The following is a 25617-nucleotide window of genomic DNA, read 5'->3' as shown; positions in this document are numbered from 1 at the left end:
CTTCTGGCGAACCAGAGCAGCGCACGGAAACGCCATTTACCTTCCTGCCAGAGCGGTACCTATTTATCTACTTGCACTTTGACGTGCTTTTGAACTGCTAGGTTGGCAGGAGCAGGGACCGAGCAACGGGAGCCCACCCCGTCGCAGGGATTCGAACTGCCGACCTTCTGATCGGCAAGCCCTAGACTCTGTGGTTTAACCCACAGCACCACCCGTGCCCCATGGGGTAGGTAGGCATGTCCAAATAGCCTTCTTCACAGTGTATATAGGGATGGACTGGTCTTTTCAGTTGCTACAGAATTCACCTTTTATATTCATAATGCTCGTGATGAGAGCTCAATTAAATATATTAACTAATTGTTGGATTTGATCCACTGGATCCATTTGCTAGCCTTGTTTGCTTCCACTGCACTGGCAAAAAGCTGGAGGTCAGTTTGTTTGGGGGCACTCATTGTGCCATGACTCAGTGGTTCATTAGCTCTGTGCCACAAGAGATGGATATCATTATTCTGCTGGTCTCTGCACAGGCTCTGCAAGGCTGGGGCATCTTTGTCATTCTGCTCCTTCTCTAAGATGGGAGTCCAGCAAGATGGAAATTCCCAGATGAATACAGTAAGAAGAGAGTCCGTATAATCATATTGATATAAGCTTATTCACATAAGAAGAGCCTGCTGGATAGACCAGTGGCTCATCTAGTTGAGCATCCTGTTCGCACGGTGGCCAACCTGCAAAGGGAAACCTGCAAACAGGACCACTGCCCACCTGCAGTTCCCAGCAACCTGGTATTCTGATAGTGGAGGTAGAACATAGGTATTGTGCCTGGGAGCCATGGATAGCCCTCACCTACATGAATTTGTCTAATCTTCTTTTAAAAGCATCCACGTTGGTGGTCATCACTGCCTCCCATGGGAGTGAGTTAACTATGTGCTGTTAAGAAGTACTTTCCTTTATCTGTCTTGAATCTTGCAACATTCAGCTTCATTGGGATGTCCATGAGTTCCAGAGTTATGAGTGGAAAAAACAACTCTCCTCTGTTTTCTTCATGTCATACATAATTTTATAAACCTCGATCATGTTACCTCTTTCTCAACTTTTCTCTAAAAAAGAAAAGTCCCAAATGCTCCAGCCTTTCCTCATAGGGTTCTTCCATCCCCTTGATCATCTTGGTTGCCCTTTGGTGAACCTCTTCCATCTTACAATATCCTTCTTGAGGTGAGGCAACCAGAACTGTACACTACAGTGGCACCTCGAGTTAAAACGCAGACCTCCGGAACAAATTAAGTTTCTAACTAGAGGTACCACTGTATATTCCAAATGTGGCTGCCCCATTGATTTGTATAATCATTGGGTCAACATCTTCATTGACTCAAAGGTTGTGTTCCCAGTCAGACACAGCCAGTTCAAACTCCATGAGCATATTAAGGTTTTTTGCCCCAACATGCCCCCAAAATACTTTATACTTGCTTACATTGAATTACATTTGCCATTTTGCCACCCATCCACTCAGTTTGGAGAGGTCCTTCTGGAACTCTTCACATTTTTTGTTTGGCCCTGAACAATTTAATATATCAGCAAACCTGGCCATGTCACTGTTCATCCCAATTCTAGCTCGTTTATGAACAAGTTAAAAGCACAGGTCCCAGTATCAGTCCTTGAGGGACTCTGCTTTCTACAGCTCTCCATTTGGTGACTGTCCATTTATTTCCTACTCTCTGCTTCCCACCACTTAACCAATTCCTGATCCACAAAAGGAACCTCTCTCCCCCCTTATTTAATGACTGCTAAACCCAGTATATTTCAAACCAGAGTTGGTCCTTCATTGCCAAACCAAATGTATTAAAAAGTTATAATATCAGATCAATACACTAAAAACTGTGGATCATGTGTATTTATATTTAAATTGTACCTGCACACTTGTATAGTCTGTCTTTGTGCTTCTCTAAGCCCCATTCCTTCACCCCGTTTCCTGCTGCAGGCTGGCCCTGACTGTGCTTCATAATCTGGGACGTAACATGAAAACCGGTGCATTCCCAAATGCAGCCATGATCCTCCGGCAAATCATCTTGCACCCCAGTTGAGACGAACGAGACACCTACAAAAGGTGCTGGCTCTCTCAGGAAGGGGGGGTGAGTGCTGATAGCTCAGTCAATACCGCACGAGACTCTGAATCTCAGGGTTCTGGGTTCGAGCCCCACGTTGGACGAAAGATTCCTGCATTGCAGGGGGCTGGACTAGATGACCCTCGGGGTCCCTTCCAACTCGGCAGCCCAGGAGCCGCTTCCCCCGCCCTGCCCACCTGCACCGCCGCAGCTGCTACCATGGAGACGGTGGCGCGGGGCATCTCGCGAGACTCGCCGCCCCCAGGTTTGCGAGTGTGTGTGTGTGTAGCGGGGGGGGGGGGGAATGGAGCGTTCTCGCGAGAGCGTCGTGTCCACGGGCCTGCCTGCTCGCTGCTTCCGGCTGGCAAGCGGGGCTGGGAGTGCAGAGTCAGCTGGGCAGCAGGAGGCGGAGGCGCGCGCAGGAGCAGGAGCAGGTGGGCGCCCGGGCCCCGTTCGCCGGGCGGGCGGGCGGGCCGGGAGGAGGGGAGCCGAGGGCCGGCGGGAAGCGGGCGGCGGAGCCCTCACTGCAGGCGCGGGCGACAGGCGGAGGCCGGCTGGGGGCGCGAAGGGCCATTGCGGCAGCGGGGGGGGGCGCGTTTCCCAGGAAAGGGGGGGGGTCTCCGGGAGACGCTTCTTCCCCCCTCCTCACCCCCCCCGCTTTTCCCCGGTTGGAGGGAAGGGCAGGGACGGCAAAGTTAGATGGCGCGGGTGGTGGTGGTGTTTTTCTGAGGGGGTGTTGCAATATTTAAGCGGGGTGCGGGGGTTGGAGGGGGGGAGTGCCGGGTAGCGTGCAGCCCCGCGGCCCGAGAGCGCGCGCGTGGCGATGTGGGGGTGTCTGGCTGGCTCCTTGCGCTGCGGGGGGCGGGCGGGGGTGGGGGCATCAGGCGGCGCCCGGCGGGCGAGGCCCGGTGGCAGCTCAGGGCTGGGGGTGCCGGGGAGAGCCGCGGGCTGCGGGCGTGCGCTTGCCAGGCGGCGCGCGCGCGCGCGCGTGGGTGGGTAGCTGGCACTCGAGTGGGTGGCCGCGGCGGCGGCGGCGGCGGCGAGGACAGGCGTCGTGCCTTCTCTCCTGAGCGCCGGAGAGGAAGGCTTCGGAACGGGGGCTTGCCACGGAGCGAGGCCGCGCGCTCTCGTGGGCTCGCCCCGCAAGTGACACCTGGCCTGGGGCATCCTGCTCGTCGGGCCTGCGAGGCCACCTGGGCCTTGAGAAGCTGCTGTGGGAGATGCAGTTACTGTTTCTCTGCTGAAGGGGGCGCCAGTAGCACCCGGCAGAAGCGGGATTCTGGGATGTGTCAGCGCCTTCCCACGCACAAAGCTTCCTGGTTAAATCAAGGGACAAGACACCTGGATATTTTTTATTTATTTATTTTGGAAAAGAAGCAGATCACAGTCGGTTGGGCCAAGGCTGTGTTTGGCCAAAGCCTGAAACAGACCATCCAGTCTCATGGCAAGGGCAATAGCAAGGCAAATTGTGGGGGTCAGTTTGTTGACTCCGTGGATGTGGCTTCCGACCGAGCTGTCTAGCAATGATGAATGCTGTCATATGTGGCTCGGTTTATGTGACGGGCAGTGCCTGGCACGTGTGCTCTCTTTCCCCCCTCCCTCTGTTTTGCCTTTCATTATTGTGACGCAGGAGAAAGGATCCCTTATAGGTCTCCGCTGACACTGGTATGCTGATCCCACCCTGCCCCCAACGCTAGCTCTCAATCAGGATACTGTTCCCCATCCTGCTTGGGATCCTTCACTCACCAAATGTAGCTTTCCTTATAGGGACGCTGGAATTTAGGTGATTTCTGGGCAGCAGCAGCAGCAGCAATAAGCCATTTACCCAGGTTAGAAGGCATTGCACTCTTCCCCAAACATAGCCACATCATCTGATGTTGAAGCACTTCCCATCTTGCTGAACTGCATACCTCCACCTTCTAAGGCATGCTGGGAGTTGTAGTCCCTAGTCTTAAACTAGCTATGCTTGCTTCTACTCATCCGTTTTGTTACACGATAGCAACTCATGTACTTGGTGAAGAAAAGAGGTGTGAGTGCCTTGATCCCATCCCACGTTATTCAACTTCAGAAATTTTGGGGGCGCTTGATAGTTTTTATCCCCCTCCTCAGCCTTTGCCTGATGATATAGAGCCTGCCTTACTTCCACACTTTGTCCTCTTCCACAACTTGTAAGAATCATGGTTAGGGCTTGGGAAACAAATTTCGTACTCAAATGCTGTTGTCTCAAGTAGCCTGCATTCCTTAAAGGTTCATAAAACAAAAGCCTTTTCATGCAGAGTCATAACGCCTTATTTGTCTTGTTACCTATGGCCACAGTTGTCTTTAGTTTCTAGTTTGGCAACTGGGGTTCTGGGGCTGGACCAGTTGCATTGAGTCACCTTGGTCAAGCCATCTCTTTTCTAAACTGTAGGGGCTTGAACTTCATTGGGGGGAAAACTGAGAAATTTCTGGAGGAAAGTAACACAACTGTAGGGGTACAAGATATGATCAGGAATAATCTGATCAGAATCTTGGGGTGCTCATGCTTATCTGAATTTTCTAGAAGTTCAGGTGGTGTTCGAATAATGTGATTCTTCTGCGTAGAGGAACTAATTGTTCATAACATGCTTGTTCAACAATATAGGGGGTTGAGGATGTGTAGCATTTCTGCTTTCTTGATGTTTTTCAACTGGAAAACTTCACGAGGCTCAAAATTAATTGGGTTTGAATTTTGTATGGCCTTGTGTTTAAGCTTCTGGTTTTAAACACCCACCCCCTGTTTACATATAAAATGGAGCCCTTGGTTTGTTGGGGTTGCTTAGGGATAGATGACAATTGCAACTTCAAAACTGCCCAGTTTGCCTTTTATAGTATCCGTTTATTGTGTGACAAATTTTATGAAATGATACTTTTCTTTTAAGATATGGGGGAGCCCCATCACACATTGCTGTTTGTATGTTTGTGGGATTCGTCGAGTTGGTTATAAGTTGTGAGCTTCAGGGGTAGAAATGGATGGGGCTCATTGAAAAGGTAAGAGAAGATTATGGTTACATCCACACTATGCATTTAAAGCACATGACTCTTCCCCCTCCCCCCGCAATAAAGAATCATGGGAACTGTTGTTTGTTAAGGGTGCTGGGAATTGTAGCTTTGTGAGGGGCTTTGGTAAACTTTGATTCCCAGGATTCTTTTTGGGAAGCTGTGTGCTTTGAATGTATGGTCTGGTTGTGACCAGAGTGGGTCTTTGTTTAGCCTGCATGAAGGATCTTCAGGCGGGAATAATTTTGCATTACGATCAACGGGAGGGCTTTTGAAGAGCCATTTGCCTCCTGGTAAGCAAGCATTGCCTCCAGAAGACCAGCCGGGTCTTGATGAAGAGAAAAAGAATTGGCATCATATCCTTTCAGGCAGTTGCAGTGTTACAAATGAAAAACAAAATTTTGTGGGTGGGCTGTGTGAAAATGTTGTAGCCAGTTATTAACTTTTGTGATATTCATTTGTAGGGCTGGCTTAAGTTGCAGAAGGTGTGGCTTTCAGTTCAGCAAAGCCTTCCTCCTGCTTGAAAGAAGATTCCATTCGAAAGAGGTTTCCAATGGAGTCTTAGATCCACGCATCAAATTACCCTGCGCTTGTGAATAACCTACAGGCAGATTCAATACCACAGGAAGAACTTCACTATCTTCTCCACACTTCCTGTGGAGTCTGTGTTTCTTGCAGGGGGTAAGGAAATTGTAACCCTCCAAATGTTACTGGACTACAACTCCTGTAATCCCTGGCTATTGGTCATGTCTGCTGGGACTGATGGGAGTTGGAGTCCAACAGCATCTGGAGAGCCACAAGTTATATACTCTTAACAGTTGGCTGCTGAATGTGTGGCCAGGTGTTCTATGCTTGCGTGTGTGAGCTCAGCCTTAAAGGAAGGTGCAAAACTCATCATACTGCTTCAGGCTTATCTCTTCTTGTAGGACCTGCTAGTCCAGTCTTCTCCAGCTTGGTGCCCTCCAGCTCCCATCAACCCTGACCATTGGCCATGCTGGCTAGCGATGATGGTAGGAGTTGGGAGTCTAGCAACATCTGACAGGCTCCAGTTTTGGGGAGACTGGAAATCCATGATGGGCAAGTCTCAAGAGCATTGTTCTGGTTGTTGTTACTGGGAGCTGCCATTCCTCCAACTAATAGCCTTTCTCCATTGTCGCAGGACTTGTCCTTTGACACCGACTGGACAGAAGAAGCCAAGTCCTGCACTGTTGAACCTGCCGCCATGGGGAACATATTTGGAAACCTGCTCAAGAGCCTGATTGGCAAGAAGGAAATGCGCATCCTCATGGTGGGTTTGGACGCTGCTGGGAAGACCACCATCCTCTACAAGCTCAAGCTGGGAGAGATCGTCACCACCATCCCTACTATCGGTACAGTCTCTTGCCTTAAGCATGGGGAACTGCTTCCCGCCCCCTTCCTTTTCCAAGGGTTGAATTGCAGCCAGACCACAGGATGTAACTTCAGGACAGCAGTATCAGCAAGCACCTTACTCCCCCATGGGACCCATTGCATCCCGTCTTCCCTACTGCCCCTGGGATTGAGTCCCAGTCCTATGAAAGCGGTGTGCTGAGGGGTGTCTGCTAAGTTAAAGCAATTTCTCTGTCATTTATACTAGTCCGTTCCCTCCCTGACGGAGCACACAGCAGGCTTAATTAGGGTGACTCACAGAACTAGGAGCCGCTAGATCCAGAGGAGAACTCGTAAACATGCACATGGCACACGGAACCCTGCCTGCCATGCCAGCAATTTGCCCAAATTTGATTGATTATTGGCGTTCCAAGCTTCCATCTCCAGCTTTGGAAAGGCACCTCACTGGGGCAGGGTCTCCCTAGCAGTTGAGGGTCTTGTTCCTGGTCAGGAACAAGAATCTTGCCAGCTCACTCAGTTCCTGGGGTGGCATTGAGTGGGCTGGCAGGCTTTAAGCAGAGGTGGCTGTTGCTTCTGCACTTCTCAAAAGCACATTTATCTCAAAGCACATTGGAGCCGCGGGAACTTAAGAAGAGCCCAGATAGACCGAGGGTCTCTCTGGTCCACCAGTGGCTGGCCAGCCTAATGTCTGGCCAGAGCATGAGGAGGAGAACAACCTTCCCCCAGCGGCTGGTTTCCAGAGGTACCTTCCTCCTCAAATGTAGAAATTCCATTTCAGCTATGAATTATGCCTCTGATATGTTACTGTAATCTCGGGATCACAACAGGACTGGCTGGTTTGCTCTTTCCTCAACCTTTAACCAAAACAAAAAAACAAAAAACAAAACCATGGCTGGTTTTATGGATTTGAAAGGGAAGTTTGGAAACATTTATAGCATTGTTGTTAATGGCTCAGAAACAAGGAAAATTGGGGTGGGGACCCCTCTGTGAGGCCATTACGAGTGCAATTGGTTATGCGCTGTTGCTGCGCAACCTCCATTCATCAGCGGTGCCTGTGCTGTGGAAGGAAACAGATTGTGGAGCACTAGCGCTCCCTGGATTGCACCATCTGATTTTTATCCAGCTATGTTGGAAAGGGTGACTCATTATTCAGAATATTTTAAAGAGTTAGTCACATTGGAGCCCATGGGTTAAATTCAACAAGGTAATTACATGAGCAGAATGGCTCTTGTTCACACTAAAGAACTTCCACTTCCTCTTGTCCCCTGTGTGCGTGCCCCCCCCCAGATACCTGCCCCCACTCTGCTCCAGAGGAGCTTTTTGGAAGGACATACGGACCCCAGGACAGATTTTGGGATTATGTGGGGGGCACACAGAGAGAGGAGTGGGACAAGCAGAAGTTCTGTGTGTGCAGTGACTTCACTGGATACAACCCTGTGGAACCCACTTTTGGACTGTAGCTAAGGTTCTACATGGAAACAAGTCAGTTTGGTCAACAAGTGCTTAATCTTCTTCATGGTAACATACTCACTGGTGAACGCATCTTACTGGTGAAGCTTGAAGAGCAAACTAAGATCCCTTTTTGATTTAATTTTGCCAAATTATTTGTTGGTTTTATTATTACTAAATTTGTATACCATCCTCCATCCGTAGATTTCAGGGCAGTTCCCAAAGTACAATTTAAAACATTTAGAATATCCCTCTCTGGCATTACCAATGCATAAAATGAGAACCAAAAAGTAGTTGAAGCATGCAGCAGCATATAGCCTCAGTTTATGGCAACCTCTAATGGCCACACTTGTTGCCTTTCTGTTGTCAAGCAAGGAACCTGCCATCTGAAGTCTGAACTAGAACTGGAAGCAAGACAGGCTTGCCTGCCAATTCTGGGGCCTATGCAAAATCGTGCTAATACTTGGTGTTTTGTCTTTAAATGTGGAATGCGTGGTTGTCTCTAGCTCAGAGGGAGGGCTGAGTCCCCTGTTGTGCTAAACTTGGTTCTTAACCTGCTGCTCTTCTTCAGGGTTCAACGTGGAGACGGTGGAGTACAAGAACATCAGCTTCACCGTGTGGGATGTTGGTGGCCAGGACAAGATACGGCCCTTGTGGCGGCACTACTTCCAAAACACCCAAGGTATGGGATTTACCAAGCTCCTCTCTCCCCATCACCTTCCAGGTTGCCGTGGCTCTGGGCTTGTTTTCACCCTTGGGATGTCTTGGGCAAAGCAACCCCGGACTCAGTTAAACCCCTGATTTGTTGACTTGAGGTAACTTGGCCAGAGTGCTTTGTTGCTCTTATCCCAGGATGTTTAAACAGGAGCAGGTGCCTCTCTGAGGTGTGGATCTCACAAGTCCAAAGAGAAACAAAGTGACTTGCAAGCAAAGGGTCAGCAGGACTGTGTGGCTGAGAACTTCCCTTGGGAGGGAGTGGTATGTCCTTCCTTGGAGGTTTTTCAGCAGAGGTTGGGCGGCCATCTGTCCTGCATGCTTTAGTTGAGATTGGGGTCCCTTGCCACTTGCAATTGTTTATTTTGAGCTCTATTGAATGCTGAGAGCTGTCGTTTGTTGAGGGTGCCTGAGAGTTGTTAGGAGATCCCTATTCACGTCCTAAAGCTGCAGTTTCCAGAGAACATAGAATTGTAGAGTTGGAAGGGACCCCAAGGATCATCTAGTTCAACCCCCTGTCCCAAGCAGTCTCTGAGTGGACCCAAACCACCAACCTTCTGGTTAACAGCTAGACACAATTCACATGGGACTCAAGGAATTGTACTTTTTAGGGTCTCCTAAGAACTCGCAGCATCCTTAACAAATTGCAGCTCCCAGAATTCCTTGGGGGATGTCATGGCTTTTCAAAGCGCTAACATAGTGCTTTGAATGTACAGTGTGAATGTGGCCTGGGGTGGAGCTGGACAGCATGACACCGGATGAATTTCAGCCCTGCAGTGCTGGCATTGTAGGATGACTCTGGGACCATACAATCAAGATTCTGTAGCTGTCAGGCAGCCTCTGTTTCCCTGAGCTTCAGCATCATGCGTGGGAGGCCTTCCTGAAGGGGTGGTGGGTTTAATTGGCCTTAGTTTAACGTGTGCTTCTTGTTTTTAGTCAGACAATGCCCCTGGAGTGCTCATTCAGGACATGAATTTTATCTTTCAAGTTTGAAAACAAGCCCATCCCTCCATTTCTTTGTGTGTATGTGTTGGTAGGGCAGGGAGTAAAAAACAACAACAACAAAACATAGAGAAAAGGCCTCACAGAGTTGCTGATCAGGCTGTGTGGTTGCGAAGGCCACTCAAAGCCTGAGATTTTTCTAAGAGACTTCACTTCTCCTTGAGAGGAAGGGCTGTGAGTTTCCATTGGGTAACCTTTTTCTCCCATCTTCTCTTGAAAAAAATGGGGTTGAGGACTGGCTTGCATCCTCACTTCTGCCTTTCCAGATGGTTAGATCTATTGAGCAGCTGGCCTGCCCTTTGTAGTCTCCAGAGTTCCTCACATGTTAATTCTTTTTTATTTATTATTATTATTATTATTATTATTATTATTATTATTATTAATTAAATTTGTATACCTCCCTATACCCGCTGGTCTCACGTTCTTTAATCCCATTTCCACTCCACATCCTCATACTTTGCTTGCAAGATGTCTGTCTGTCTCTCTCATATACCTTGTGTCCCTTCATCCTCAGCCTTTCTTGCTTTCAGGTCTGATCTTTGTGGTGGACAGCAATGATCGGGAGCGGGTGAACGAGGCACGTGAGGAGCTGATGCGGATGCTGGCAGAGGATGAACTGCGAGATGCTGTTCTCCTTGTCTTTGCTAACAAACAGGTTGGTCCAGAGTGAGAGGTGGGGTGCTCCAGAGCATCGGAGATTGGTGGGGAGTCAGTTAGGCCACTTTGATGGGCTGATCTGATCTAGGTCTCTGTGCCTGCCTGCCTCTGGTAAGCAAACATGCCTCTAGCACTGCGATTTGACGAGGAATGCACGGTAACATATTGGCCTGCTGGCAGACTGCGTTTGACTGTCTTGGGAGTGCAGTAACAAAGTGCTACTGACCCATGCTGTAGGGCAGAGGCAGGCAGAAGCAAGATTTACAAGTAAATACCTTTGCATGAGATTGGCAAGAGTTTCTAACTCTCAGTGTTTTTAACAATATCACTAACAAAATTGTCCATCCCGTTGTCCCCTGTCCCGTCCCCCCTCCAGTCAGCTGCTGAAATGAAACTAACCAGGCATTTGTATGAAAGAACTGTGGACTCGTTTCATCTCTTGTGTTGAAAGCAAATTCCTAGGCTCTGCATGTGCTCAGAGGCACTCTGTTCTTTAATTATAACTGTTCGTCTCTTGTACCTGTCTCACGGTAGTAGATCTTCAAGTTCTATTTTAAAAAATGAAGGAGATTTGACATGTCTGAAGTCTGCCCACTCCACCTCTGGGACGGAGGTGCAAAACCTGTGACTGCAGATGTTTGTTGGACTACTAACTCCTATTATTCCTGGGTGTTATTCTCTCAGGCTGGCTGGAACTAATGGGAGTTCAGAGTCTCAAAAACAGTTGGAGGGACACCGGTTCTCTAGTGAAATTTGGAGCCTTTGGCTGAAAACCCAGCCATGAACCTGTATAATCTCAAGAAGGACTCTGTGAAACATGCTGGCTTCTCTTTAGGTGGCTAAGATTTCCCCGTGGGCCATTGGGACAAACGGACACCTGCATCATACATGGTGTGGAGCAGCACTGAAACTACAAACTGGGGTGTGTGGGAAGGTGTATACTGCCATGCTGTTGAGCCTCTTCCATAGTAAGAAACTTTGGTTGTAGGATTCCATGCAGCTCCTCACAATAGCTGTTCAGAAGGAAAGCGCAGTTGCTGCTTTTGCCCATGTGCATTCTGTGCAGATGAGGGGCTATTGTTGGGTGCAGGACTGAGCAAAACAAATCATGTGCTTTTGTGGCTGCAAAAATAAGTACATGGATAATTCAAGGCTGTGTGTGCACTGTGATTCTGTGGGAGTGCACGTAAGATAGTGGTATGGGTTTTGAATTCTGTTTCCTAAGAACCCCAGCTCCTGGATTTTTGTGTGTCCAAAGCGAATTTCTAGCCCTTTGGATTGCAATAATGGACTAGGAAGTGTGTGGGCCCGGCCTGGTTACATCAAAGGAGTCCAAAGGAGTTGTTCAGTAAGAGTTCCTTTTGACTGATGCATCAGTTCCTCTGTGAAGCAACTCCACTTGTTCCTCCCTGTGAATAGCAGAATGAACTGTGCAAAATAGTACTTAAAAGCAATTATATGCCACCCTTCAATCTTAGTTTTCAGGTGGGTTTTCCAAGTAAACAAGAGAATAATATTGATACGATTTAAAGCAACATTTAAAAACATCAAACTTGCTTGTAAATGTCCTTATAACACTTTTCAAAAGTTTGGGAGAGTAAAATAGGATGTAAAAGATAACTAGGCAAGCCTCTGTGGGGTAAGAGTTCCAGAGATGGGGAACCACAACTAATAAGATATTCCCTCTGGTCACCAACCTGCCTCATGTGGAGGAGGCCATTGGCAGATGGCAGCAGAGGTTTTCTACAGGAGCAGGCAGGGGTGGCATCTGTTTCAATTTGACTACCTTGCAGTGGCGTAGCATGGGTTGTCAGCACCCGGGGCAAGGCAAGTAATTTGCGCCCCCTAACCCGTGGATTTGCGCCCCCTAACCCCCAGATGTTGCGCCCGGTGCGGCCGGCCCCCCCTGCACCCCCACGCTACGCCACTGCTACCTTGGTAGCCAGTTTACTAACTTAGGTACATACTTGTTACTGCAGAGCAGGCAGAACCCGTGGGCAACACTTGGTGAAATCTGAAAAGTGGGTGGGTGGGGAGGGCTTCATCGCCAGGCAGGCATTTTAAGCTCTTCCTGTATGGAGTCTGGCTTCTGTGGGAAGAGCTAGCAGCAAATCGTAGGAGGCTTGAAGAAGGAAGGAAGGGGCAGCTAGATGGTGCCTCTAGCAAAAATGGACACTTACCAGGGCTGTAATATCTGGAAATGCTCCCGCCACCTCAACGCCACTGGGTCAGTTGCCACTGACTCAAATCCACATTGGGTCCTAAATTGATTTTTGAGGATGCCTCTTTGAGGCTGGCTTCCTCTTTCTCCTCTCCCCGCCTTTCTTCTTGGGTAGTTGAACTCTCTGGTCTTTTTCTGCCTCCTCTTCTCCACCCAGGACCTCCCCAACGCCATGAACGCGGCAGAAATCACGGACAAGCTGGGCCTGCATTCGCTGCGCCATCGCAACTGGTACATCCAGGCCACTTGTGCCACCAGCGGAGACGGTCTCTACGAGGGCTTGGATTGGCTGGCCAACCAGCTGAAGAACAAGAAATGAGTGCAGGGGTGGTGGTGGGGCTAAGCCCCCTCACTTGTTGGTTCCATTATGGGTTGATTCCCCCCTTCCCCAACCCCCCTCTCCCCTTCCCCAACTTCCTTTCCCCGATTGGGTTTGCTTTTCCTTGCCGGCACCAGTTGCTGTGGGGGTTGGGGTGGGTAGGGGGGGGTTGGGGTTAACTTTTGGTTTCTCTCTCTCTTTTTCTCATATTCTGGCTCTGCCAGGATTTTTTGCACGGTCTCTGTGTGTGCGCGTGTGTGTGTGATAAATATATATATAGAGATAATAAAATATATGGGTGTGGTGGGAGGGTTGGGGCAAGTGGGGGGTTTGGGTGCCGATTCTGTGGCCTTTCTTTTTCTCTCTCTTTTGTTTCCCTTTCTATTTTGTTGGTCAGTTTTGTATTTTCTTGGTGGTCTGTGAAGCTTGGTTCTCTCTCTTTTTTTTTTGACCGGAGGTGACCAATACTCAGTGGCAGCTGCTGCTTTCTTGCTTTTGTGTGCTGCACTTTGGGTTGCAGCGAAGGGACCTAGGTGGTGAAGCCGGGGACTTAAAAAGGATGTGTGTGTGAGTGTGTGTGTGTGTATATATATCTGCAATATGTGCGGGGAGGGGGGGAGGGAACAGAGACTGATTAGTGCAAGGAAGGGGCATTCTAGGAAATGGGTCTGCAGGTGATCAAAGGCCCCTTTCTCCTTTCTCCTTCTCTTCCCAGATTGGGGCAGTGTTCTGGAGGGAGAGCAATGCTACTACTTCATTCTGTCCCCCACCCCCCAATTGTATTCTTTCTGTCCCTGTATATATATTTTTTGTTGGGCAGTGACCCCTGCTGGCAACAATTGAGATTGCAGCAATACTGAACGCCCTCCTTGCTCTTCCTTTCCCGAATCCGTCGCCCTGTTAACAGCATCCTCATGAGTGGCCCGGGACGGTTAGTTTTTTTTTTTTTTAATGCTGCTGATGGACTTGAATCATTTGCACTCCAACTTCTTAGACCAAATGGCACTGGAGCCCTTGATAATGCACCTCTCCTGAGCCCCATCAATTCCTTACTGTTTTGCTCCCTTCCCGGAAAACAGACCAGGGCTTGGTGGTGATTGGTGCAGGCTGCCGCAGTAAATTTGGGACCAATGCTATCGTAAAGCTGCCCATGCAGATGCTAACTGCACATTTTTTCCTGGTTTGGCCTGCTCTTTCCAGCCAAGGGGAGCATGCGCATGTGCAAGGGTGCCCCCTGCCCCGGCCCTTGGCAGCTTCAAAAAGTTGGCTCTTTAGTAATGTTGCTGCTTACTCCGTGGATGTCTCCCAGTTGGACAGAACATTCCATCCTTCCTCCGAAACACTCCTTCTGTTGCAAGATTCCTTTTCCATGATGGGGGAAGTTGGAAGAGTTGTATTTTTCCCCCTTTTTAATTTTAGGGGATAATGATTGTATTAGGGTTAAACCCAGGTCACTGCATGCAACTTTCTGGTCACTCCCTGCCTCTGGACAGTGTTGGTACTGTGTGTTCCCTTCCCCCATCCTGGCAAATATGTATTTATTCCTCTTTTTCTCTTCTCCCTACCCAGCTTCAGCCCCCTTTGCTTGGTGTAAAGTGGTTTCCTCCTCTCCCCACCCCCTTCTGATTTGTTCATTCTCTGGGCCATGGCTCCCTATATGTGATTTTCTCGCCCCCTCTCTGAACAGTTGGATGCACCACGACCTCTGTGCACTCCCATTGGATATTAAACTTGTTTTATGTAGCTGCTGGCTCTAGTCTGGTGTTTGTGGGTTTGGGGCAGGTGATTTATATTCTCTGCAGCTTTCTCAATATGAGCTTGCCTTTCTTGACTGTTTTCACACGCACAAAGTGCAAAGAGGATTAGGTACGTTTAGAAGCTTTTGGCGTTGTGACAGTGGCCTAACCCTGGGAATGACTTTGACTGCCCAGCTAAACCAGGTGAGAGGTAGCTGTTAGGTCTCAAATCCTCTGTGAGTTAGGAACTTACCCTGCGTGTGAAGACAGGCTGCAGTGGATGGAGCGGATGAGACCAAAAGTGGGTCGAATGGTCAAGAAGGCAGTTTCTGCATGTGCTGTAAAGGGAAGCTAGGGGCAGATGGGGCTCATCAGCCTAGAAAGATAACCCGTCTAGGAGAAGGAAAACTCTTATCCTAAACCTCCTCTGCCTTGTGGGATATTTTCAGGTGAAGAAAAGACAAAAGAGTAAACTCTACACAAATCCAGAGTGGATGGCACCTTGTACGCCTCCTTCCAGCAGCTCCTGCAGCCAAGCTGGTGCCAAACATCTTGCTCTGCTTTCTTTTGGACCACATCAGTGAGTCCGAGAGAGGGGTCTTGTCGTCTGGGCAGCCTAGGACCTCCATACACACTGGCCGGATTTGCTCCCCAGAGAGGTCACTATGGTCCTGCTAATTCAGCGGTTTGGCTTTGCTCCCGGAGACGCAGTCAATTGTTTCTTGAAGCAGACGGATGCCAACAGCTAGCTGTTTAATGCGTTTGTACCCTGCCTGTCAATGACACAAAGGTACAAGGACGGTTTATTGTGGATGTCATAACCTCTGCTGCTCATCTCCCCTCCCCACCCCTACGTATTCTAGGAAGAGGAAGCTGGCTCTTCCATTGCTGTGCCTACTTTGCAATGTGTTTTCAGGCAGGGAGGGGTCTTTCCCATCCCTACCCAGAGATGCTAGGTGGGATTGAACCAGAAATACATCCTCTGCCACTGAGCTATAGCTCCTCTCAGAGGCATGCCAGAACAGTGATTCATGTCCTCCTGTATTTTGCCTTGGTCAGACACCACACTGGGCACCACAATTTAAGAAGGGTACTGACAAGCTGGAAGGTGACGGATGAGGGCAACCAAGATGATCAAGGGTCTGGAAACCAAGCCTTGTGAGGAACAGTGGAGAGAGCTGGGAACTGAGAGAAGATATGATAGCCATCTTCAGCTACCTTAAAGGCTGTTAACGTGGTGGATGGAGCAAGCTTGTTTTCTCCTGCTCTGGAGGGTGGGAAACAAATAACGGCTTCAAGTTACGAGAAAGGAGATCCTGACTAAACATCAGGAAGAACTTTCTGTTAGAAAGAGCTGTTTTACAGTGGAGCAGACTCCCACCAGAGGTGACAAACTCCTTCCTTGGAGGTTTTTAAGCAGAGGTTGGATGGCCATCTGCCCTGTATGATCTAGTTGCAGGGGGTTGGACGGTTTTATGATTCTATCGTGTAGGAGTTACAATGGACATCTTTTTCTGTGAGCGAAGAATGCTAAAAAAAAAAATAATTAAGGAGAAGCGAAAAGCGCATACGTAAAAGGTGTTTGCCCTTTGGAATGGCGTCTATACACCTGCTCCCTCTTCTCAGGACAGATCGTGGGGTTGACAGTGTGAGGAACAGCCTTGGCTCAATGATTTGAGCATCTGCTTTGCTTGCAAAGTCCCAGATTCCATCCCCCTCGTCTCCAGTTGGGTTGGGAGACATCTCTGTCTGAAGTCCTGGAGATGCCCTGCCAGTCATTGTAGACAAAACTGGATAGATGGACCCAAGGCTCTAACTTGGTCTAAATTGGCTTCTTCGTTTTGCAAATGGTGGTTAGTTCATTTTTAACTGCCTGTGAGCATAGAGCAGGAGAGGGGTGGTGTTTCTACCTGTTGCCTGAAAAAGAAGTGTGTCTTCCATCTCTGACCCCCTGAACAGTCTCTCCATGCTGGCTGAAGCTCCTCCTTTTTGGCTGGGGTCGCCGTGGCTTGCTCAGGGAGGGGTGATGGACATGTAGGGGCTGGCTTTAATTAGAAACAGCTTAACTGAGCTGCACTTTTCTATGGAGGAAGGGGTGTATTTTTTAATCCGGAGTGGCATTTAGCCCCCTCCGCTCCTGTATTGAAGGGGGATATTGGATGAGCAGCTAAATCCCATTAGTTGCTAATCCAAGAAAAGGTGGGGGAAGATTGCCCACCCTGACGACATCAGATTGGGCTCCGTTCCGCTTCCTCCTCTGAAAGGGATAAAGCGCATAGCAGGGTCTAAGAATCCTACCCAGACCCTCTTGTTCTACATAAGTGCCTTACCTCAAATCTTTAATAGATGTGATGAGAATAATACAGAGTGGCTGTAAAGAGAGATGGCCCTGATGAGTTTTTTTTAAAAAGTCTGTAGACCCCTGAATCTCTAGGCCCAACTTTCCAACAGAAATTGCACTGTGTTAAATGTTCGGGAAAAGTCAAAAGCCCAAGGCAGTATAAGTTCCTCAACTAAGGTTATTCAATATTTGTCAGTGACAACAGCTCGCTCATAGGAACACAAGAACCAAACTGACTGGACAACACGATAATAATGCCAAGCATGAACTGACCATTGACAGTTGGCAGCTGAAAGAGCATGCGCTTACTTGCCATTAGAATGTTCATCTACCAGTGCTTCTACGGTTGGTTAGAACGCGCCTTGTAACATAAAATGTGTTGTAACATAAAATGTGTTATAACACTCCTCCCCCCAACTTCCTAACAAAAGGAACAAACATAGTCATCAAGGTATGCCGACCTTTTCCTCACTGGGATGGTCGCAGTTCCTGTGCCCAAGTGGGTGACCCAGGAGGTTCCTCCAGTACCCACTGGCTGAGTGGGGCAGTCAGCGAGGCCAGCTCCGAAGGGGTCATTGCCGATGGAGCCACTGAGGATTCTGGTCTGAGGTCGCCCTGCTGGGGTAACTCAGTCACCGGCAACCCATCTGGTTCCCACCCTGGCCTGAGCACAGAATCTCCCGAAGTACCCATTTCTCTGTCCTCTGGTTCCGCTTGAAGTTCCATGTTCGGAGGTGCCTGGCTCTGATCTGGTTGAGGTGTCTCTTCCAAACCAGTCCCCCCTCCAACCCTACCTCATAGGAAACCAGACCTGTACAGCGGGCAATGATACCAGGGACCCAACCCTGTCCGGGCCCATAGTTTTGGACGTACACAGTGTCCCCAGGAGAGAACCCTCTTGGAGCCCCCTGCACCACAATGGATGGCAGTTGATCAAGAGCCCAGTCAGGGTCCTTAAGATCAAGGAGGGTAATGAGCCTCCTCCCCATAAGCAACTCCTCCGGGCTCCGGCCAGTCACTGCACTTGGGGTGCACTTGGGGTAATGTGTTGGGCCAATAAGAACTCCGCTAACTGGAGAGTCCAGTCTCCATGCACTATGCACCTAAGCGCATCTTTGGTTGTATGGACCATGCGTTCAGCTTGGCCATTAGTGGCTGGGTGAAAAAGAGCGGAACGAATGTGGCGGATTCCATTCTTGGTTACAAATTCTTTGAATTCCGCCGATGTAAAAGCGGTCCCATTATCACTCACCAGTATGTCTGGCAAGCCGTGTATCGCAAATAGCTTCCTGAGCGTGTTTATAGTCGCTCTAGCAGACACAGTTGAGGTCGGCACCTCCTCGAGCCACTTGGACTGAGAATCAACCACTATTAGGAAGTGTTGGCCCTGAAAAGGCCCTGTGAAATCCACGTGCACCCGAGACCATGGGGACTGTGTGGACTTCCAGGACTGTACTGGTGCCTTGGGTGGATCTGGCCGGGAGACCTGGCAGGGCTCGCAATGTTTCACTCAGCCCTCTGTCTCCACATCTATGCCTGGCCACCACACATAGCTACGGGCCAATGCCTTCATCCAGACGATCCTCAGGTGAGACACGTGCAGCCCTTCTAAAACTTTTTCCTTAACGGGGGGGGGCGTGGACTATGACATGGCTACCCCATAACACGCATCCTCGGTGAGTAGTCTTTGCGGGCTGTGTAGCATGAAAATTCTGGACCCGGCTTCCCGGGCCACCCCCTCCCTACCCAGTCCGAGACGTGGGACAGCAGCCTATCCTTCGTGGTTGTGGCAGCAATGTCCTTCACGTGCAAGGGCTGGTCTGGTAAGTCTTCCAGCCACAGGATCTGGTGGGCAGGAGCAAGGTCAGGGCCACTCTCCGACAACGGCAAGCGGCTGAGTGCATCTGCGTGACCCATGGCTTTCCCGGGTTGGTGCTGTGGCGAGTATTGGCAACCGGCCAGGAAAATGGACCAACGCAATACTCATGGTGAAAGCATCTGGGGTGCCTTGCGGTCGGGCGCAAATAGTCCCAGGAGTGGCTTGTGGTCGGTAACAATAGTGAAAGGCCAACCATAAAGAAAGTCATGAAACTTTTTGACTCTTTTAACTAATGCCAAACCCTCCTTGTCGATCTGGGAGTAGTTGTGCTCCACCGATGTGAGAGTTTGGGAGAAGTAAGCCACTGGGACTTCCCTCCTGTCCAGAAGCTGGTGGCACAGTACTGCGCCCACTCCATAAGGGGAAGCGTCACAAACCAGCACCACCAGAAGCTTTTCATCGAAGTGTGCCAACACTGAGTTGGACACAAGCAAGTCTTTGACCCCTCGGAATGCCTTGGCCTGTCGAGGGCCCCAGACCCACGGCACTTTTTTGTCCAAGAGCCTGTGCAAAGGCTCAGCTATGGCTGCCTTGTGCGGCAGGAACGCGTGGTAAAAATTAAGAAGTCCCAAGAAGGCTTGTAACTCTGCCTTGCTCTTTTGGTCTGGGGCGTCGCAAATGGCGCACACTTTGTCCTCTGCTGGATGGAGGCCGTCCGTGTCAAACCGGAACCCCAAGAAATCCACACTGCTCAGGCACTTTTTCTGGCACTTTTTCTGTTTTACCTTATGTCCTGCTGCCTGAAAGCGTTGGAGCACTAGCCGTAATCTGGCGGCAAAGTCCTCTCTCGACAATGCAGCGATCAGCACATCGTTGAAAAATGGTGTGACTCCAGGGATGCCTTTAAGGAGACGGTCCATTAGGCCATGAAATAGCCCTGGTAAAGTAAAGGTAAAGGGACCCCTGACCATTAGGTCCAGTGGTGACCAACTCTGGGGTTGCGTCCACGCTAACTCCAAACTGTAGGCGTTTGACCCTGAAGGCACCCCTATGAGTCACGATTGTCTGGGCGTCTGCGGTGGCCTTGTCAACGGTTAGCTGTTGATAAGCTTGCACTAAATCCAGCTTCCCAAAGATCTTGGCTCCAGCCAGGGTTGCCTAACACGTGGCTCACCACCGGAACCGGCTACGCATGGTCCTGCAAGGCCTGGTTCAGGGTGCATTTATAATCACCACAGATACGGACTGAGCTGTCCAGTTTAACCGGTGTGACGATTGGGGTTTCCCAGGTTCCCGAAGCTACCGGCTCTAGGACCCCTTGGGCAACTAAGCGATCAAGCTCCTCATCAATCTTGGGTTTAAGAGCAAACGGGACTCTACGGCCCTTGACCCGAATAGGTTGTAGCATGGGGTTGAGCCGTAGGGAAATCGGGGGTCTGTTGTACAGGCCCAGGGTTCTATCGAAGACTGATGGATGCTCCTGGTAGATCGATTCGAAATCTGCACCTGGGGAAATCTGATTAAGCCCTGAAATACCTAAGCCTAACGACCCGAACCATGCTAGGCCTAGAAGGCTAGTGAATGGGCCTTCAGTTATGATGAGGTTCAAATTCTTTGTGTATTCCTTAAACTATACCTTGAAGGTGCCCATCCCCTTCAGCTGGATTCTTTTTCTCTGGAAGTCCCGCAGCACTACGGGGGCTGGGCGGAGAGGAGGACCGCTGTTAGGGCAAAGCTCTTTCAGAGTCTTAGCAGATATTATGGAGTAGGATGAGCCGGTATCCAACTCCATAGTGCACGGGGTTCCCTCTATCTTGAGTTGTACGCTAAGCTTATTGGACCCCGGGGACAGAAGTTGAAGTACCCTGGCTGGAGAGGTGGACTGTAACTCCTCCTCTATGTAGGCCTTGTGGACACATTGCTGGGTCATGCTCCAGAGGTCTTGGAGCGGCAGACTCAACCAATGTGCCCAGTCTTCCCACAGCAGCAACATGTGGCGTCACGAAACCTGCATGTCCGACGAGGTGCATCAGATGACCGCTGGTTTGATGATGCGCTCTTAGCTTGGGAACGGTGGTGTCAGTTGGATCGGTCCGAAGCTCGGTGGACATCCTCATTGTGGGAATCTATGGCAGACGACCGGTCTCGCTGGATGCGGTGAGTTCTCCTTTCGGTACGTGGGCTGTGGGCCGCCTCGTGGGCGTTATCCTTCTCAAAGGCTGTGGTCATATTCATTGCTTCCATCATCGTGATTGCCAGCAGCTTGCGACGGAGACGGCTGTCTCGCGTGCACCGGTGAACCTTTCGAGAAGTCGTTCCTTGATGTCAGCGAATTGACAATACATCGCAAACGCCCGGAGCGCTGTGATGTATTCACTCGCTGACTCTTGCGCTTGTTGCTCTCTGTGTGCAAAGTCGTAGCAGCGGTGGTTCTTATTTGGCTGAGGCGCAAGGTGTCTGAGGCGCAAGGCTCATCCAAAGTGCATGCCTCTATGTCCCTGGGTGCCATCAGACCTTCCAACAGAGTGATGGCGGAACTTCCCAGCACCGTCAGTAGCACATCCACCTTGTCTGCCTCCCTAGTGAAGCCTTGTAGTCAGACATAGCTCCTTATTCAGCAGAGCCACTGCGGCCATTCCGCAGGATGGCTCACATCGAAGTCCAGTGGCTGCCGACTATGCCTGGTAGCCATCCTCGGATCTGGAGCAGTCGCTTGTGCAATTGTGGGTGGTTGCGAAGAAGCGGCAGGTGCGGTCTCGTTTCCGGGACTATTTGCTGAGTCCAGCGTGGCAATGAGGTCGCGCTTACTGCGAGGCGGTAGGCAACGGTGCTGCGGTGTGGTCTTAGGCCTCTGGCAGCCAGCAGGAACTCATCAATATCCCATCCTCATCGCCAATGTTAAATATTCGGAAAAAGTCAGAAGCCAAGGCAGTATAAGTTCCTCAACTAAGTTTATTCAACATTTGTCAGTGACATTTGTCAGTGACAACAGCTCACTCATAGGAACACAAGAACCAAACTGACTGGACAACACGGTAATAATGCCAAGCATGAACTGACAGTTGGCAGTTGAAGTGCATGCGCTTACTTGCCATTAGAACGTTTGTCTACCAACGCTTCTACGATTGGTTAGAACGCAGCTTGTAACATAAAATGTGTTAAACCCAATACATAACACACTGAAAGCAAAGGAAACAATGCAAAATCTCTTGATTTTGATTAGATTTTGATTTTGATTAGAGAGCCAGTGTGGTGTAGTGGTTAAGAGTGGTAGACTCATAATCTGGGGAATCGGGTTCACGTCTCTGCTCCTCCACATGCAGCTGCTGGGTGACCTTGGGCCAGTCACACTTCTCTGAAGTCTCTCAGCCCCACTCACCTCACAGAGTGTTTGCTGTGAAGATTGGAAGAAATTTAAAGTGTATCTTAAGAATTGTTGTAAAATTAATGAGTGCTAAAATGTCATGGGTAAGGTAAAACAGAATTGCAGTGACAAATAATTGGGTAAGAGAAAAAGGATTAAAGAAAGTGAATTATAAGTAAGTAAAGTGACAAGTAATTGGATAAGAGGAAAAAGATAAGAAATTGTATTATAAGTATTCAAATTAGGGGTTGCTGGGAAAATTTAAAACAGGGATGCAGAAAAGGGAGGTATGGGGAAGTCGTTGAAACAAGGTTTAAGAAAAAGAGGTTAAGAAATTATACATGTTTATATGTTTGTTTGTTTATGTATTGTCTTGTATTGTTTTTTTAATATATGTTGGAAAATCAATAAAAAAATTATATAATAAAAAAACAGAGTGTTTGCTGTGGGGGAGGAAGGGAAAAGGAGAATGTTAGCTGCTTTGAGACTCCTTTGGGTAGTGATAAAGCGGGATATTAAATCCAAACTCTTCTTCTTCTTCTTCTTGAGTTCCATAAGAAGGTAAGAAGAGCCTGCTGGATCAGGCCAGTGGCCCATCTAGTCCAACAGATGCCTGTGGAAAACCTGCAAACAGGATCCGATCTCGAGAGCCTCTCCGGCAGCTGACGTTCAGGAACATCTGCCTCTAACTGTGGCCTCTGAACACAGTTTTCATGACTAGTAGCCCTCAATGGCCCACTCCTCCTCCATGAATTTGTCTCTCCTTCTCTTAAAGCCATCTAGTTTGGTGGCCTTCACTGCCTCCTGGGGGACCAAGAGCCATAGTTGAACTGAGTACTGCTTGAAGAAGTGCCTTCCTTCTTTTTATCTGTCCTGAACCTTCAACGTTCAGTTGCATTAGATGTCCACGAGTTCCAGTGCTATGTTATTACCAGCTTTTTTATCTCGAGTCCTTTTGCAGAAAGCCTGGCCTGGTATATGGCAGCTCTCTTGCCGTCTTTCCCATTAGTGTTTATTCCACGGGTGCCTAACCTGAAACCCTCCAGAATATGTTGGCTTCAAACTCCCATCAGTCCCACCCAGCATAGCTAACTCTGGAGGGACGAGGAGAGTTGTCGTCCAGCAAATTCTGGAGGGCCACAGGTTCCTCATTCCTGGTTCATTCTGAGTGGCAGTGGCTTTTCAGGGTCTCGGGCCCAGAGAGGTCTTCTCACATTGCCTGCTCCCCCCCCCCCGCAAAGATCCTCTTAACTTGAGATCCCTGGGACCTGTGGTCTTCTGAATGTTGCAAGCATGTGCTCTACCACTGTGCTCACTGTGGATGAGGCTGCGCTCTCTGGTCATGTGCCATCCCAGCCAGGTGAGAATGAGACCAGAAGTGACATCTATCTCTGGCAGATGAAGATGATGGACTTTTCGGAGCTAGCTGACCTGACTGGAAGAATCCGCGACCAGAAAGAAGAGGAGTTTCAAGAGGACTGAAGGAAATTCAAGGACTATTTGAATAAATATTGTAATATAAAAAATTAGAAATTACTTGAAAGAAACAAATAGGCCTAGGATTAAATTAAGTTATAATTAAATAAATGGGATTCAGAATGTTAAGAAAAGTGAATAAGATGGACTATAATTGGAAATTGTTTTAGTTGAATAACGATATTGGAAAGCTGTTACTTTTAATTACAAGGAAACTCAGAAGGGAGGGATTTGAGGAAGTCAACCAAGATGTTTAAAAGGTTGGATTTGTGAAGAATTAAGTTTGTTATTATTGTCTATTTGTTTATTGTTCTCCCCCTTTTCCCCCCCTCTTTATTCTTTTTTCTTTTTCCTTTTCTGTTTTTGTGTATCATCTTTATCATCTTGCTTTGTGGTTTGTGTTATCACGGTGGAAAATCTAATAAAAATTTATTTTTAAAAAAAGATGTGACATTTATCTCTGTTCCTTTATAGTGGAAGCTATTTCAGGGGAAATGTTTTGCTGTCACTTCCATCTTTTCACTGAGGGAGACCAGGCAGGGAACTATGGCTGAGAGACAGCCTGGCTTGTGAGCAGTATATATGGAATGAAGCCCACAGAGGAGGGAGCAGGGGGAACACTAAGGAACCAAGAAGTCTCTCATGATGGCCAGTCAACTCCTCCCAAACCTTTGTCTCTCATCCTTTAGCACACAGTACAGTCATCGTATTAAGTTTCAGTAACCCCCAGGGCCTTGAACTTTTGCCCTTGTGCACAAAGGCTAGGTTTCTGAGGACTAGGTTGGGTATAGCTCTGGAAGCAATTGCATGGCATTGAGCAGTGTGATCTGAAGTCATCTATCTGCCTTTCCCTCATGCCTGTCACTTGTGCAGCGAAGAGTCGTTTGCAAAACACAAGTGAGTATGATGCCCAATCTTGGCAATATATTGTGTGACTGAAGAATCTTTAAGTTCAAATGTGTGAAAATGCATACAAAGCAGGAGGGTTATATATACGGGTGTTTTCCAGTCAACTGGGCGTAGGCTGAAGGCATATGGTGCATGCAGCAAACTGCTGAGGTTAAGTTGTTCTGAGTCTAGTCAGTGCCTGGATGGCAGACTTAACTGGGAATCCTGTGTGAATGCCATTTTGAGTTCCACGGAAGAGAGGAGGATATAGTAACTGGGAGCTGGGGGAAAGTTGCAGTGTGGTGTTCAGGTTGCCTGCCAGCTAGTCACACTCTTTCCCTTGATACTCCACTTCTCCCCAAAATTATATTAGTTTATTTTTGGATTTTCAGGTTTACAAACAACAACAAAGAGAACAATTAAGATACAGTGGTACCTTGGGTTAAGTACCATATTTTTCGCTCTATAAGACGCACCAGACCACAAGACACACCTAGTTTTTGGAGGAGGAAAACAAGAAAAAAAATATTCTGAATCTCAGAAGCCAGAACAGCAAGAGGGATCGCTGCGCAGTGAAAGCAGCAATCCCTCTTGCTGTTCTGGCTTCTGGGATAGCTGCGCAGCCTGCATTCACTCCATAAGACGCACACACATTTCCCCTTATTTTTTAGGAGGGAAAAAGTGAGTCTTATAGAGCAAAAAATACGGTACTTAATTCGTTCCGGAGGTCCGTACTTAACCTGAAACTGTTCTTTAGCTAATGGGGCCTCCTGTTGCCGCCGCACCGCCAGAGCACGATTTCTGTTCTCATCCTGAAGCAAAGTTCTTAACCTGAAGCACTATTTCTGGGTTAGCAGAGTATGTAACCTGAAGTGTATGTAACCTGAGGTACCACTGTATAATCAATGAATCCCCTTTGACTTCCCTCCTCCCCTTTTGTGGATCCTTATGCCAACATTTTCTCCTGCATCTCGTCTGTTACTCGGGTGGTGCTTCAGTTTGCCCAAGGGAGAGTAGGCAAGAAGCAACTTGGATGAGGAGAAAGCCATGAAGGAGTGTGATGGCCACGATCCAGAGCAGGTGTAAACTTTTCTGTCATGTAGAATCAAGCCTACAGTTGTACCAGCCGACACGTATGTTACAAAG

General features: G+C 48.8%; 1 protein-coding gene across 1 annotated transcript; it reads left to right on the top strand.

Moving 5' to 3' along the window:
- The first annotated feature begins 2414 nt into the window (after positions 1 to 2414).
- On the top strand, positions 2415 to 14590 carry ARF3 (ARF GTPase 3). The gene is made up of 5 exons (XM_083599684.1): positions 2415 to 2533; positions 6277 to 6487; positions 8506 to 8616; positions 10181 to 10305; positions 12686 to 14590. Exons 2-5 carry the CDS (start codon positions 6340 to 6342, stop codon positions 12845 to 12847), a joined length of 546 nt encoding a protein of 181 aa, XP_083455810.1. The 5' UTR covers positions 2415 to 2533; positions 6277 to 6339; the 3' UTR covers positions 12848 to 14590.
- The last annotated feature ends 11027 nt before the right edge of the window (positions 14591 to 25617 follow it).

This window comes from Podarcis filfolensis, assembly GCF_964270895.1.
Source record: "Podarcis filfolensis genome assembly, chromosome: 2".
Lineage (NCBI taxonomy): Eukaryota > Metazoa > Chordata > Lepidosauria > Squamata > Lacertidae > Podarcis > Podarcis filfolensis.
Note: the sequence above shows the minus strand (reverse complement) of the source record. Positions and strands in the feature narration are given on the sequence as shown.